Below are 16876 nucleotides of genomic sequence, written 5' to 3'. Positions count from 1 at the left end.
TTGACAGCCTCCAAATTCCACAACAAACGGCGTGGACATGGTTAAAAAACAACTAACCAAATAAGAATTCTTCCCTTTGGCGCCTTTTGCTCAACAGGCAAACACCACTTTTTATAGAAAAGAACGGAAATTCAACCCTTCGTTAGCTATGACACGAGCTACAAAATTCGCTACCACGTTCAGCCTGAACGAATCAAGTACGAGTTCCACCACCAGTACAAGCGTTTAAAAAGGACCACCAAAAGTTTCAAAAATCACCGAGTACTATAATCAGTTGCAGTCGATAAAATCTAACAGCATTGAATTGGTGACAACAAAAAGGATGAGTTTACAAAATCCAAGATTAAATGACCAGATTTCAGAGAGGTTACAACCAAAACATATATTAATTAAAAAAAAAAAAAAACTCTATATTTTAACACTGTAAAAAATAATCAAACACCGTCGCTCATGTCCAGAGAACTAAGCTCTCTAACCTCTGCCCAAAATTTGCACGCACCTAAAAACCAATATCTAGAGTGGGTCAAAAGAGGTATGAAAGTATACAACTAGAAAGACGGTCTAAAGGTGACCATCTCCAGATAAGAGAAATGATAATTCCTTTTGAACTCACGGGTGAGAAGGATTTGAATCTAGAATCTCCAATTCTTCGAGTTTGGCCTACGTCAACGCTGCCACATTTATCTGAAGCTCTGTCTGATCTTAATCATTCGCTTGAGTGTTGCAAGCCAGAAGTTGCACTCATCCCAATCACTTGTGGTGAGGAGTACCTGAGGATATATGCAAATATAAGAAGCAAATGGAGATCATATGATATTCCACTAGCATTACTAGACTCAAAATCTGGAACTATATCTTATCCAGATAGCTACCTGTATCTGAAGGGCTGTACTGAAATCACCATTGTCCAAGGCCTGGCAAAGTTGCACCAGTTTTTCTGCTGCGTTCTTAGATATATCCCCACAATTTAGTTTTGCAAAAAGCGCTCCTAACTTCTTTGAATTATCCTCAATTTCCCGCTTCTTAGCCGGATTAGCTCGTGATCCACCCAATGCCTCTGATGTTTCATTGAACAATCTAGTCAAAGTTGCTATCACGGGCTTTTGCTGGGCTGCAACACATCATATGATTTGTTCCATCACGTATTTAGATTTAAAATGCAAGCACGGGAAATAGAACCTTGTTTTCCCAGTTAAGACTTAAAAGTAGATACTAAACAAACCTTGTCATCAAAAGAAATAGAGAAAAAGAAAACACGCTAACATAGACCACAGTAGTTCAAAAAACACAGAATCTAGGGGCAACTAGAAACAGATCAGGATGGCACCAAGGTAAAGCCAAAGTTCATCTAACTTTACTCCTTTATCGGCCTTCTATACGAAGAAGGGTTATAATATAGCAGCAAAAGGAGCCTTTCCTGGACAGGAACTCCAGATGTACCATACAAAATCTAAGAGTGGAAAAAAACAGAGTCCATTCTTTCTGTCTGAAACTTTACAACCATGAAAGTCGGTCAGCGCTGCCGAACAATCTTTTGTTGGTGTTGGTATTGTACTCCCTCTTCAAGGTATAAAAAGGATTTCCATATGCTTAGGCCTAAGGAGCCGAAAGTGATATCGATGACTACATTTTATTGAAATGTTTTTGTATGAGCAGTGATTAAAGAGAAGTAACCGGTATCAGCAGAAAAGGTATATGCTTCTCCTAAAACGTATAGATTGATGCCCAAATAAGAACATACAAGTGCAGAACAGTTAACACAAGATCACTACTTAAAGACCGCATTCACCACCCATAGGTAGCAGCGTCGGACAATTGCACTGAAACAAGTAACATATGTAGTAGTAGTGATTGTATGGCCACCCACCCAAACTACAGGAATGTAAGAAATGAATGTAACAAGCTTTAAAAGTGGAAGAGAAGCAAACCAGGAACATTTGAGGTATCCACTGTCTGAACGGTAGGTGGGGGAGCAGCAGGAGCTGCTGGTGACTGGGTTTGAGATGGCTGAGTCGGGCTGGGAGGCTGCATTGGAGCCATTCCAGATCTCTGCACCGTATTATTAACTGGCATGAATCCTCTAGGAGCTTGGGAAGGAGCTACAACCTGAGGCATCTTTGGTCCAAGAGCTGGACCAGCTTGCGTAGGGTGAGGGACATACGGAGGAGGCACATTATGAGCAGCAGCATAACCAGGGTTAGCAGGTGCCTGAAATAAAATGCAACGAAAATCTTCAGACTACACATTTAGTTTGTCCCAAAACAAATTCGCAATCCAACAACCCACCCACCCCACCCCCCAAACCCCAAAAAGAACCACATTGAGCTGAAACAGTGAAAACTGTAACATACAGGATACAATTGAGCACCCAAGGTGGGCTGCTGATATTGCTCCACATTTCTCAGCGCAGGGGGATTTGATGGGATGAAGGAGGTCTTAGCAGGCTGAGTAGCAACAGGTGGTGGAGCAATGTTACCCTGCAAACATTAGAAAAATAACTTCACATTAACTCGCTTCAAGAGGCAGGCACCTGTTACAACTCAGCAGCTATTAATTTGGCAAGCAAAATCTTTCCATCCAAGAGCAGGAAACCAAAAAGTGTATACCTGAGGAACTGGAGGTGTTGGAGTAGGCAGAAATATGTTTGGTTGCTGCACGTTTTGCTGTGGAGCAGGCTGGTACGGTTGCTGCATGTTTTGCTGTGGAGCAGGCTGGTATGGTTGCTGCATGTTTTGCTGTGGAGCAGGGTGGTACGGGGCAGGAGCAGCAAAGCCACTATTGTATGAAGAACCAAATGGTTGTTGATAATTCGCAGCATAAGGACTGTTTGAAATGCTAGGCTGCGGCTTGGATGATTGCTCCTAAGAAGAGAGAAATTAAAGAGGGATAAATCATACGAAATTTCTGAAGTCCTTTTTTAAGTAAAGGTAACACGTTAAAGAGCGGAAGAAGATAATACTGGATAATAATGCTGAGAAGGATCAGCCATTCCATAACCAGATTGATCTGCAACATAGCCAGATCCAGTGTGCATTTGTGAGTTGTCAAAAGCCATGGATTTTGGTGCTTCTTTAACTGCAAAATACCAATGTGCTAAAAATTGTCAGATTGATTTCTGTTTGAAAGGGATTGCATATCTGCACTCGGATAATTAACTTGAAATAAAATAACACCACCACACTTAAAAAACCACCATTGCCTAAATTATAATTAGACGATAAACCAGAAAAAGAATCACACAATTCAATTAGAAACAGGGTACATGGAGAGGGATATCTTAGTATACTTTTTAAAATATCAGAAACAGCCATGTCCCACTTCTTTACAACATAGTCGTGCATATACAGCAACATACCCAATGTAATCCCACGGGTGGGAACCAGGGAGGGTAAACCAGTAGAGTCTATGCGGACCTTACCCCTGCCTCATAAAGATAGAAAGGTTGTTTCCGATATAAGGTGAGGGGAGAGACAAACCTGCTAGCCTTTCAAAGCTCAAAAGAAGATATTTATGTTATACTCTAACAACCAAATTTAGATCCTCGTATATTGAGGAAAAGAGAGGATACAGATTAATTTCTTGCAGTCGTTTGGCTGACACAATTTGAAGAGTTCGAATAAGAGAGTGGAATGGAATACACCCAATAACTATAAGCCTAGAAGTCTGAAATGGGAATAATCAACACCAAATTGTGAAACGGTACAGCTATGTACAGACCAAACCGTCAAGTCAAACCGAACCGACGAACCAAACCAAACCTAGAAAAAAAAACCTTCTTATGGTTTGGTTTGGTGTTAACCAAAAAAAAAGTCAAACCGAACCCGAATCAAACCGACATAATATATATATATATATAAAATATTCGAACTTTTTTATACATAAAAAATTAATTATAATCTACTTTTTCAACTAGTTTTAGTAATTTTTAATAATTTGAAAGTAGATGTAGATATATATCTAGATTTGGACCTTTAAGTTGTAATATTTGTCCATTAATTGCTAATTAAATGATCGAAAACCCAATATAAACCTACAACCTAAATTTTTCACTCTTCATCTCACTTTTTAGTTTCAAGAGAGTTTTCCACTCCTCCTTTTTTCATAATTATGATTTTTTATTAGCACATGAGTAAAAACACATTTGATCTAATCTTCGATCACAATATAATTGTAAAAACTAAAGATCATAAAAAAAAAAACGAAAAAATCGAAAAAAACAAAAAACCCAAAAAAAACGACTAAAACCTAAACCGAAAAAAACAATTTTATGTTGGTTTGATTTGGTTTATAGTTTTAATAAACCGACATGATTGGTTTGGTTTTTTTTTAATAAAAACCGAACCAACCCGACCTATGTACACCCCTAGGTACAGCTTTGTTTGGTCAACACTCAAAACCATAGAAACACTTCTCGAACTCCTCATCCAGCCAAACCCAAAAATTTTACATGTCAGTATGCAAACACTAAAATAGCCAAGTACCAGATAAAGGCAAATGATACTATGCTTAATTTACAGGGAAGTAGTTTATTTACACCACAAGAATCTCAGTAATAAGCTTCAGTCAGTTGCTTCCTTACTTCTCAGGTATACAAGTGCTATAACGAAAGCATGAAAAGACAATATTTGCAGAAGACCCAGGCTTAGCTAAACCATATGACCATTATCAGCATGAAAAAGAGATACAACAGTCAACTGCATAATAGTTCCGTTCTGTAATGGAGAAATATAACATCGCAAAACATATTGACCTGGTTCAGTGGAGAGAGCAATACGATCTCGTAAGATTGTCAATTCAGGTGACAATTCCTCGGAGCCCATAAGCTTCAAGTATTCCATTGCAGTAGTTAATAGGCCCTGACTTGCTAGGATTTCAGCATACTTCTCAAGAAGCTTGCAAAGAGAAGCACTAAATCTCTTTTGCCCAGTTGCCAATGCAAAGACTATTGTCTTTTCCATTAAATCCTACAGGTAGGAAGAGAAAATAGTGTTGAGTGTCTTACTGATAACACATAAATTCAGACGAAACTGAATGCAGCACCTGAAGAAGGTCAACGTATGATTTTCCATCAGCCTTTCCTCCCAAAGCCCTCGACCATATTTCTATGGTTTTATCAATGTTCCCGGCACATATGTAACATAGTGTTGCTGGAAGGCTTTCACCAGTAGCCAAGAGTCTTGAAGCAAGTGTGTCGCACAATGAAGTCCATTCATCTTGTGGAGCAAACTGCATGAAGGTAATAAACAGATTAACATGTGAACTTCACTTCAGATGGATAACATAAAACTATCCTCAGTGAACATCCCAGAGGTCTACACTAAGCAGATTTTCATATATCCGACCTATGTCAATGACATCAAAAGGAAATAATGAATAGGATGTTAGGTAGAGGAACTTACAGTGCAAAGGAGTGCAAGTGTTTCCTTCCAGGATTTCAAGGGGCGAGTATTTACAAGGCTCATTAGATCATTGTTCACCATAGCAGCAACAACCTGAAATTATTATTTAGAACAAGAACTCAAATTCTGAAGAGCATGGATTTATCTCCATTCAGAAAATGACAACCAAGAAATAAATGGATCTTACCTTAAGGTATGAAGACTGACTAGTTTTAAGGTATTGATCACGAGTTCGCTCCCACAAAGAAGCACCACCGACATGAGCAATTACCAGAGCATCAGCCATTCTATTTGCAGATATGCATTGTGCAACAGCCCCCTTATAGTCACCGACAACCAAAGCGCGTTGAACAGTTTCATCAAAAGATGTGTCCGCACTCTCCTCTTGTACATCCATTTCTGGTTGGGACTCCTTCACATTGACTGACTCATCAACAGCAAAGGAATTCACAGACGTTGATACTGGTGTATCAGCTTTGGGACTTGGAAGATTGTTAAAGAAATCTTCCCCATTGTCCATCACGTGCATTAAGTTCTCTTTCTTTGCAGCTTCGTTACTTGAAAGATTCTCATCGAGGGCAAGGGCATTTACTTGCTCTGATATATCATTCTGCGTAGCATCTTTTTCTTCAACAGGCAGACTAAAACCAAGATGAGAAAGCAGTTTTGTCCTTGCATCCCCGTCCTCTTCAAACATAACCTTCAAGAAGCCCCAGACTTCCCTTTCACCGGAAGATCTGTTCAGAAAGTGCAAGCAAGCTAGTGTAAACCGGATGAGGAATGCAACTTATGGAAGAAAAAATTACCAATATGAGGAAAAAGACATACTCTGACTCTTGAAATTTCTTTTCACAGAAAATCCTCAGCGAGGTTTTCTCGCCATTCTGAATAGCAGTCTCAAATTCAGAAGACCGACTCACCAAACCTTGTTCAGTGACTATGCTATGCACATGGACCTAAAGAGGAGAAAATGTCAATGCAAAGCAAAAGGATTACGGAGGGATTACAGAAAATACACTGGCATACCTCTGTCTGTCCAGTTGGAGCATCAGCAGCACCAAAAGAAACAAGCTTTCCACCAAAGCCAAATGAGACTCCGGACTTTTTCTTAGACCACCACTTCGGAGCTCGTAAGGGAGCTGATCAGCACATGTAATGCAAATGAAAACACAAGCAGGTTAACACAAGGGTCACAATTTTTTTCTCCTTTCAAAGCAGAAAGAAACCAAAAGCTGTGTCATACAATAAAGCAGAAAATGAATAGCAGACAAGCTATGAAATCCGTAAAAAGGAACAGTTCCTCCACCCCACGTGGGTACTACGTAATAGCATAAAGAAGATGCACACTTCATGTACAACCTTTCTATCTTCTTATATTCATAATATAGGCATAATTGGCAGTGCATTTTTGCCTTTTTCTATATTTTGGCTTTTGAGTTACGGCCCAATTCCTTTCTTGATATCTAGAGATCCCACAAGTTTCGAAAGTAGCCAAGCTAATTTTAACAAGATCAGAAATTTATGTTACTAGATGTTGACCATAGGTAAGAAATGTCTCTGAGCAAAGCACTTCTTCCTACATTCAAATGGAAACATACAGCTGAACCTCAAAGATGTTGATAGTAAATGTTTAAGAGAGGGGGAAGGAAGAACGTCGACAAAATTACATCAAACCTGTGCCAAAATAACCATCTCCGTCGCCAGCTCGACCACAGCCCTACAAAACATATTAATTTGAGTGCCACAATCACCAATCAAAATAAAAATGTTATGGCACAGGAAAATAAATTTCATAAAATAGAAGGAAAAAAAAAATTCCCTGCTCACCATATCATGTGGTCGTCAAAAGCAATCAAAATTCCAAGCACTAACCATCCGGAACATGAAAAACATTTATTATTTGAATGTTTAAGTCTAGTGAGGGATATTGTCATACAGGCCGCCCTTCCTACTACATTACTTTAGCTAGTCAACATATCTCAACTCAAAAATTGCAGCATAATAACAGAACTGGTAAGAGGAGGAGGCAAAGAAAATCCTTCCGGAGTTCTTTATTTATATTCAGAATTCTGTGCTCTACATTGCAATCTGATAAATAAAGCATAAAAATTAAAAGGAAAAGACCTCTATGTTATAAATGCCAATTTTTCCATCAAATGATGAAGCTGAGATAACCCCTGGACACTTCGGATACCAGTGCACATCAAAACTCCAATTGGTTCCAGCTGGTAATTCGGAGACAATCTGCAAATTAGATAACAACAATCAGTACTTCTTCAAAACTTTCCATAGATAACCCAAAAAAGCAACCATTCACTAGTTCAAGAACCTTAACCACAAAGTGAAGGTCAACAGAGAACAACAGTTCTGAAACAAAAAAGCAGAAATTGACAACATGAGGATATGAATGAATAAACTGAGTTTTCATTCACCTCTCCAGACACAACATCCCAGCAGATAGTGCGGTTATCTTTTGCACAAGTAAGCAAGTAGGAGCTATCAATGGGACACCAGGACATTGCAATGACACCTGAGTGAAAAATATCCAGGATTAAAGGAAATTTGTTTAAGACATCAATATAATATGAAGTGCAAAATAGAACTGTAATCCTCACAAAAAGGACGAACTTAAAGTTAAATTTTTTACTTTAAGATCAAATTATCTTGTAAACCAAGATGCTGCCCTTATTGGTTGCATAAGGACTTTGAATGTAATTATGTTGAATATCTGAAGACTGAGATCATGGGAACTGGGCCGTCGGTTTATATTTAGTATAGTATACTTCGTTACACGTTAGGAAAGTTAAAAAAAAAAAAAAAAAAAACTCACTCTAAAAGATCTTCAATTTCTATTAAAAACAAAGGTCCCAAGCTTAAACGATTGAACTAAGTGACATGTGATTGATATTACTTAAATCTGGCAAAGGCAGTTTGTGCTCCCTCTACTTCGCATCCCTTTACATCTTTCCATGTACTCTCTTCAGAAGAGACTCTTCTTCCCCCCACTCCTCATCTCAGTTTTCAGCATTTCTTGGGGGATACAGAGCTGAACTAATCCTAGCTGGCATTCATAAGAATGAAAAGAAATAGGGGGATACAGTTGGACTGGGGTGATCTAAACACAAAATTAGCATAATTATCCCTCCTTCCTTTCCTTCCAAATTCTACCATCCAATCATGAGGTTAAACTCTAAGCCATGTAATTGCTAATCAGAATCCTTTGTACCCACTGACAACATGTCCAATAACTTGTATTCAGAAACCAGTTAAGTGCTGCAACAGTTTTCTTTCTTTTGCCAAAAACCACCAGATAATGTAGTATGATTATCATGCACGGATACGGCCATTCAGTACCAAAACCCCCATATCCCAAAGTGGTGAAGCATTTCAGATGGATGCCTCAATGGCAAAAGACAGGAATACATTGAGAGAGCAGCAAAGAAGAAAAGGCTCCAAAGTAAAGGAGCAGGAACAAACTAATTACTAATTTTTACTCTTGAATCACCTTAAGAAACAACCATCGTACAGACTTGTCCAGCCACGTTCTTTAGAAAAATTAGTTCACTCATATAAAATGAAGCTTGCATATCATTTGTAGTCCACCAGAATATACTACCACTGCCATACCAGTCTATAACAGTTGTTGCACCCACCCCACCCCACTTTTTTTTTGATAAGTGACTATAAAGATAATTACTGCATCTCGCATTTCCAATCTTCAATAGAATTCAGCCTTCATCTGTAGGATAGAATTCTCCCATCATTTGTCTCTTTAACTTGCAAATTCTAAGACAACTGAAGCATGGAAATTATAGGTTTGGTGACAAGTTTGCAAAGAAGGAAGAGACAAGCTTTTCAGCTTCACTTACCTTTAGTGTGACCCACGAACTCTTTCACAGGAGACAGTATATTCCGCATATCCCACATCTGAAATAATAATATATTAGGTAGTTATTAATTGTAACAAGTTCGAGAAAGATGAGAGAGTGGGATTCTTACCCTAAGTGCAGGTGAACCATCTTCATCAGAAGCAACGATGAGCTGTGTGGCAACATCAGGATGCCATTGCAATACAGAGCACCGCCTTCTAACAGAATCTGTGAAACTGCAGAATTGCCCAATGCAGGTTTATTTTTCATTAGTGGTGTTAAATCATTTTTTTTTATCAAGTAAAAGATTTCATTGATAATAACAAGGCCATCTTGGCTGTATACAAGGGGTATACCAAAAAAGAAAAGAACTACGAAATAAGGTTCTCTCCAAAAGACACCCAATCCTCTATACAAACAGGAACTACATGGGTGCACCAAAAGAAAATAAGGGATCGGTTCCACCCCTTCAAAAGCTCTCCTATTTATCTCGTTCCGAATGGCCCACATTAGAAGAAGAGGAGTAACATTCCATGCCTTTTGCTTTTTTCTTCTAACTCCGCTCCTCCAACTGAACATCAACTCCTCCACAGATCCTAGCATCACCCAAGAAACGCCAAACCATTTGAAGATATCCCCCCATAACCTCGTGCCTTATTTGCAGTGTAATAGAATATGATCCACGTCCTCACCCGTCTCCTTGCAAAGGAAGCACCAACTCAAGCATACAACCTTTCGTTTCTAAGATTCTCCACCGTCAAGATTACCCCTCCTAGTAGCTAAACCACATGAAGAAGCTCACTTTCTTCGGCACCTTAGGTATCCAAACAGAACCATAAGGAAATCTCTCATTCACCCTAGCCAAAAGCTTCTCGTAAAAGGACTTAACAGAGAACACTTTGTTATTCCCCAACCCCATATCTGTTGACTAGTTCGCAATGATTTTGCAGTATAGCTAACAGTCTCTGGAGCTCAGCCACCTCCAGAATTGGAAATTCCTTCTGAACCTCAAATTCCAAGAAGTCTCATCCCCTTGTGTCCCCCTAATTTGTGGAACAGACAACTCCCTTTGACAAGAAACCCTAAACAAACTTGGGAATTCATCCTTAAGCACCAAGCCTCCAACACCACTTTTGCCCCCAAAAGCTAACTCTACTCCCTTCCCCAACCTTAAACCCAATATTATCACTAAAAGCTTCCTACCCCTTCATAATGTTTCTCCACACACCACACCTGAAAGGCAAAGTTATTCTATTTGTTCTCCATCACCCTTCCTTTCTCCATATTTATCCGCTATTACCCCTCTCCGTAAAGCTTCTCCCTCCCCAAATCTCCACAAGACCAAAATTATTTGCCCCAAAGAGCTTTGTTAAAAACCTTCAAGTTCTTTAACTCCAAGACCTCCACAGTACACCTTATAGTAACTCTCAAATATACTAACAAAATTAAAGCCTACATTTTATATACATCTTTTACCTTATCACTGGCTTCTGCTTCTTCAAATCCCACACAACTGAAACAAGAAAAAAAGAAGGGAGCTATTATGACGACCTTTAGGAAGAAAGAATAACTCAGGCAACTTCCGCTCTCACTCACCTGTTGTCCCGTTAAGTGAAGTAGACGCCAATATATGCTGAACCTTGTTATTCCAAGAGACGTAAGAAATTTCACCTTGAGTTGATGATCCACTACCCTGCAAAAGGGAGTCAGAATCTGAGTTAGATACCTTAAATAGAACGTCAAAATTGAGAAATTCTAAAAAATATATACATATATACAATTATAGAACAGGAGAAGTGGATAGAAGAGAAAACACCACCAGATCAAAACCATTATTAACTGAAAGAAACAATACACTAACTTTTATAATAAAGCACGGTTAAGGCCAGGAGTAACGGATAACAAGAGGAAACAGCACCATATCAAAACCATTATTAACTGAAAGAAACAATAAACTCAGTTTTCTGCTATGATTTTAAGTCGCACTCATCATTCCTCTTAAACCATCATTCCATTATTAGTTACTTGCAAGCCACTTATAATAAAGTATAACTCAGTGAGAGACCATCCGCTTCAAACTGCAGGTTTACCCAATGCATGGACTTAAAAGGGTTGTAAGCTTGTACCAAAGTGCCTGCTGGAATAGCAAGGTGCACGCCAGTTAGGGCGAAACTAGTATCATTACAGATAGGACTGACACACTTAACCGGTTAACCCCCTCCCCAAACTATATTTAGTGGACTAAACAAGTTGGAATACCCTTGAGTTGCTAATGGATGACAATAGGATTCCAATTCAGAACCACTACCCACTTTCATATTGCATTCACTTGCTTGAATAACCAATTTAAAAGTTTGTTCTACTGAAAAATACACACTTTTAGTTATTTAATTAGGTTTGACTGTTTGAAACCCCAAAATGTCACCAAAATATGCCAATGTACCCGATTATCAAAAAGTGAAACAGCAAAACCATAAAAGAGCTCCTCTATTTGAACCAAGGAATGTTAAAACTCCCGCCAGAATCTAGTCCTCAAAAACGCGTCCTTTTAAAACAATAAAAGAATGCATGTCCCTCTAACTACATCATTGCTTAGTTTCCAGATCATTCTTTTCAGTCAAGAGAATTATAAAGAAAATTGTGTGGAATATTTTTCAAGATTTTCTAGACTTTCAACAAATCCGTCGAAGTCTTAAAGCGAAGACCTTAACAAGGGAGATAATACATGAACTGGAGCTACAAAAGGGTTGAATCCTAGTAGATTATGAAAACAATGTCACTCTGCCACTTGGAATATCACATTGCTTATTGAAATCATTTATCAAAGCATTTTACCGACTAGTCAATAAAAATTGTATTTCAAGGCTGTCACTGCAATCATTCCACTGCAGCAACTTAGTTAACGACAAATGTCCCTGGGGCAAAAAGCTCTACAATAGGAAAGAAGGCAACAAGTGTGTTTCATCTAGCCTTGAATCTGAGCCTTTTTTTAGACAACAATTGTTTTAAGTAAAAAGCTTAGCCATCCAAAAGAAAAAAGGTTCTAAGTTCGAAACTTTACAAAGAGGAAAAAGGTGCTTAAACCCCTGACTAGAACCTTATCACTTGTACATTGTCAATTAAATATACTAATTCTCCCACTCATCACATATATTCTTTTACACCCAAAAAAAGGATAAGCTATGACAATTCGTCCTGATTTTCTGGATAGAACTCCTAGTGCCTTCAAAATGTCTAGAATTCCTCTCTTTCCACACTATCCACCAAATGCAATGATCTTCAACCAGTTGTCCTCCCCGCCTATGTTCCCAATACTCCACTTCCACTAGTTATTCTACAGTGCCATAGAACTCGCATAACCCATCTTACTCATTTAAAAAAAAATATATGCCAGAGATTTGTAGTTGTCCTGCAGTGCTGGAATAAGTGTGCATTGCTTTCACCCTCCTGTTCACACAAAGGACGTCTTGGACAAATCTGAAAACCTCTTCTTTGTCGCTTATCTTGAGGAAAAACTGACACCTTCAAAGGGATGTTTACTTTAGACTTGCTTCCAAGGCCAATTCTCCTTTACATGACCTCTTTGATTTAGCTGCCAATACAGAGACTTTACTGAGAAGGCCTCTGGTTCAATTCTGACCTTTTCTATAAGCAACCTAGATTCTGACTTTGAGGTGTTAGTAGCTTCACCCCACAGGCAATTAATCAAACGCAATGACTAATTGTGCAAAGCAACGACTCTTCCCATTATGACATGCTCCCCTCTTAGCTGCAAGGAATTAAGGGGTCTAATTGACATGGCCAAATTGCAAAACTTCTCTAACTACGACATAGAGTCATTTCTCAAGGACTGCGACAGCGAGTTATTGAGGTTCTCTAAAATTAATTGCAAGGTTGCAACCAAGATGTTCACCCGTAGATTATGGAATAAAAAACAAACTGGAGATGGCTAAGGATGTAGAGAAAGACAAACTATGTTCAGATATCAATTACAAAGACAAGCCTAGTGAGCAACAAAAAGAGATGTAACATCTGAAGAGTATCTTAACAAATAGTGCATGAAAGAATTTTCAATAACCCACAAAGATAGGGGTAATATTGTTGAAAGGCATTGTGCCAACACAAAAATCACTCCCATTTTTAGTATCCATCTACACAACATCATTCCCTCTTTCCGGTGATTGTCCACAACTGTTGAGCTTTATGGGCATTTCAACACTTCTTCCCATCAAACTCTACTAACTCTTTGGATACACTTTATTCTCAGACTAAACTACATCAATGATGTCCTACAGCGTAGTGTCACCATACTTCTATTCTATGAATGAGAATATATTCCAGTTCATATCTGCTAGAAAAAGTACTTTCTTCCTAATGCAATTACCAACAACCTCTCGACGAAACAATTCCAGCAATGCTTTTCTTTTTTTTTCATGTTCATTATTTGGGCTACTATTAACCATTCCAGTGACTTCATTTGTATTTCATGCTTTCAAAATAAGCAAATACAAGCCATCATCTTGACTCTTAGCATGTGTTTTTGGAGAGGATCATTAAGAATATTCTTTTTTGTAAAAAAATCATTTTGGATATTAAAAGGCAGGATAACATTAGGAATATCGTGCAAAATATTTTTAATGATTAATTCATAATACATTAGAATCCAAGAATAGGAAATATTTTAGGTCATGTATCCAAAATCTGCTATACAAAGTGCTATCTTATATATTAACTTCTTTTTTAAAAGAGAGAAATCCAAAGTACGTGGCACAAGGCTCAACGCTGAGTATAATTAGTCTGCCTCTCAACTTTTCTCCATCTAAATACCAGGTTGAGTCTGTCTTTGTCTGTGGCAAGGTTTGAACATATGACATGCGCCCAATTCACACATCACACTCACACATCATGTGATGTGCTCTTATCACTATACCTAAAACCCAAAAACTAGGCACGCTAAGTACATTTTGATGGCATTGAATCAAAAAATAGCCTATCTAAGAGAAGATGAAACAACAAGTGCTTGAGAAGAAAAGAATTAGTGAGGGTGTGAAGGAATGTGCTCTGACAGATATCATTCAGGCAATTTCATTCTTACTGTCCTAGGAAGAAGAAAAGGATAAAAGATACAGGCTCCATCTAGTATGTTAACTATCAATTTCAACAGACATCTCCTCTTCTTGCTTTCTCTCTTCACAACACCTCCATATATAACAACGGAAATTGAAATTAGCAATTGAGTGCTTCATCATTGTTCTTGTTCCTCATAAAGTATGCAACTGTTGTTACTCGAGTTACAATCAACAATACTAATCAATTTAAAAAAGATAAGATATGGAGGAGCATTTTAAGGATTGGAGCAACGTGCTTTACATTTGACTTGAATGAATGGCTACAGAAAACTGCAATAAGTCTTATCATTTTTCCTCAGTTATCTCTATTTCACTATGTTGGCTTTAGAGGAGGTTCAGGATACAACAACATACTCATCCCACAAGAGGGGTCTGGGGAAGGACGTCCAGGATGACACTAGAATTTATAAACATTTATTGCATGAGAAATGGTTAAAAAAAAAAAATTTAAATATCAGATATTACATACTTTAAGGGGAGGGAAATGGCTAGGTTCTGAAGGTTTTGCAATATCCCATATACAGATTTCACCTTCATCAGCTCCAGATGCAAGGAGATTTGGAGTAAAGACATTAAACTCCAATCCGCGAACCTGACAATAAGTAATATGAGGGAAAATATATCACATAATCACAGGATTACGAAGAGATGCATGCAAAAAGAACAAAAGCAGGCAAAGCAGCGAATGGTAAAACTTACAGGCCCTTTGTGCCTCGACAGATTGCCGACAAGAGCACTTTCAATTGCCTCAGACCCGCTTCTACTTCCAAAGAAGAGACAAAAATAAAAATTATATAATGTCAATGTTGCAAGATCATAAGAAACATATATTCAGTCCACAAGTTCAAAAAAAGCATCATAAAATGAGTATATTCCATCCCTATCTTTCACCAGTAAAGGATAACATATTAGTCTTGCTACCTTTTGTACACCATTTTCATCACCAACTGTAAACATAAAGAAGAAAAGAATTTTTTCCCAGAGTTGGAGCAAATAAAAAAGTATAGGTGAAAAAAGACAAGGGCCTCAATGACGAAGTTGTTCTCAAAAAGAGTTTGGATTGGAAGAATTCTTATCAGGAAGGTTTAGTAATGCAGACAGCATCTGGCAACTCATGCATATTTCGTGTCACATAATAAATTTCCATGTACATTCATTCTGTACTAAAGCAACTAAGAGATCTTCAGAAAAGCAACCCCAAAAGTATGCCCTGCTATAAGATATTAGTTCAGAAATTCTCCCATCCAAGTTATGCAGTCAAACACGACACTCAATCACAAAAATCATTTCTTTTGAGAAGCCATGATCATTTTGAATTTAAACTTTGGCACAAATTACTAGAAACAGTACTCGCTACTTCCAGCAAACCCAACTTCTAAACTACCGAGTTCAACGATTGCACATTAATCACCAAACTTTTGAACTTTTAAAGAGAAAATACATATTTTATTACTAATATTTTAGAGCAGAGAAAATGTCTTTAGGAGTTTAGGCTACCAAATTGAAAGGAATTCTGTCCTTCAAAAATGCACCGAAACCTGGATCGCCTATCGCTGATCTAGTTCATTTACAGCACCAGTATTTCACCAAAAGAAAAAAATTTGAAAACATTAGACGTTTGCATTTAGTTTCAACTCTTATGTTATCCATCTACAAAGAGAATTCCTCACATAGATATCCATATAAACCGTAAATTCATCATCAGATTGAGAATTAAGTAACGAAACAGATATCGAAATTACGAGATCAGCGGCTTGGGATTCCAAAGTCCAATATTGCCATCAACAAGTCCACCAGCAATAATTCCATACGAAAACTCCTCGGAATTCGACTGACATTTCCCCCACGACAATCGATTGAACCTCTCGGAACTGGGAATCGAACCTGCGAGAACCAGCTGCCTATCATCCGCTACAAAATCAACCTCGAAAATGTCGAGATTCGCTGTGGAGCTGAATGATAGATCCACCGCTCCCGCCATCGTTCCCGCCGCCAGATACGGTGCCTCCGGCGCGAACGCCGCAGACGCCGATCTGTTCACCACCTTTATGCACGTCATCGGATCAGCAAAATCGAAATTGAAATTGAGAGATCTAGGGTTAGGGTTTCAGAAATTGGGATCGAAGAGATTGAAATTTTATAGATCGAGAGAGGACAGAGAGTGTGGAGTCTCTCTCTGTTTATTTTTTCTCTCTGTGTTTGGGAATTTTATTTTTACAGATTAGGTATTCTGGATATATAGCTCCATTTGTTTTTCCTTTTACATTTTATTTTTATTTTTATTTTTATTTTGTCGATTTTGATTCGGGGAAGAAGGGTAGAAATGGGTTTTGTGGAAAGTTTGAGGTTGATATTGGAAATTCACAAGTTTTAGATGATGGGACTTGCTTTCGTAATAAAACCCATTCACGTGTTGCCACGTGTAATGTGATGCTTGCATGGCTTTGCATGCCTGAAAGTAGGAAACTGTAACTGAAAA

The 16876-nt window shown here is 38.2% G+C and overlaps 1 protein-coding gene across 4 annotated transcripts; it reads right to left on the bottom strand.

The window, feature by feature from the left end:
* Positions 1–274: 274 nt before the first annotated feature.
* On the bottom strand, positions 275–16660 carry LOC107839750 (protein transport protein SEC31 homolog B). 4 transcript variants are annotated; one of them, XR_001665131.2, is made up of 23 exons: positions 16140–16660; positions 15097–15160; positions 14867–14989; positions 10865–10961; positions 10745–10781; positions 9399–9504; positions 9269–9326; positions 7832–7929; positions 7524–7643; positions 7074–7116; positions 6426–6538; positions 6228–6355; positions 5587–6136; positions 5400–5492; positions 5041–5226; positions 4751–4964; positions 2960–3075; positions 2607–2861; positions 2352–2477; positions 1929–2208; positions 873–1111; positions 614–770; positions 275–499 (listed from the first exon to the last, which is right to left on the bottom strand). XR_001665131.2 is itself a non-coding variant. In XM_016683371.2 (22 exons), exons 1-22 carry the CDS (start codon positions 16454–16456, stop codon positions 681–683), a joined length of 3453 nt encoding a protein of 1150 aa, XP_016538857.2. In that variant the 5' UTR covers positions 16457–16660; the 3' UTR covers positions 275–680. The 4 variants fall into 4 exon arrangements, 2 of the variants coding, with proteins under 2 accessions (XP_016538857.2, XP_016538870.2); XR_007045560.1 differs by having other exon boundaries at positions 15097–15157; XM_016683371.2 differs by having other exon boundaries at positions 275–770.
* Between the last annotated feature and the right edge of the window lie 216 nt (positions 16661–16876).

The sequence above is a fragment of the Capsicum annuum genome, chromosome 1 (genome assembly GCF_002878395.1).
Source record: "Capsicum annuum cultivar UCD-10X-F1 chromosome 1, UCD10Xv1.1, whole genome shotgun sequence".
NCBI classification, from domain to species: domain Eukaryota; kingdom Viridiplantae; phylum Streptophyta; class Magnoliopsida; order Solanales; family Solanaceae; genus Capsicum; species Capsicum annuum.
Note: the sequence above shows the minus strand (reverse complement) of the source record. Positions and strands in the feature narration are given on the sequence as shown.

Bases quoted from the DNA above. Each gene is read 5' to 3' on its own strand.
- LOC107839750 (XM_016683371.2), bottom strand. From the start codon at position 16,456: ATGACGTGCATAAAGGTGGTGAACAGATCGGCGTCTGCGGCGTTCGCG. The intron at 9,505-10,744 runs GTAAAAGATGTA...GCAATTCTGCAG, and splicing joins AAGCAGAAGCCAGTGATAAG to TTTCACAGATTCTGTTAGAA. The intron at 5,227-5,399 runs GTAAGTTCCTCT...ACCTTCATGCAG, and splicing joins CACTTGCACTCCTTTGCACT to TTTGCTCCACAAGATGAATG.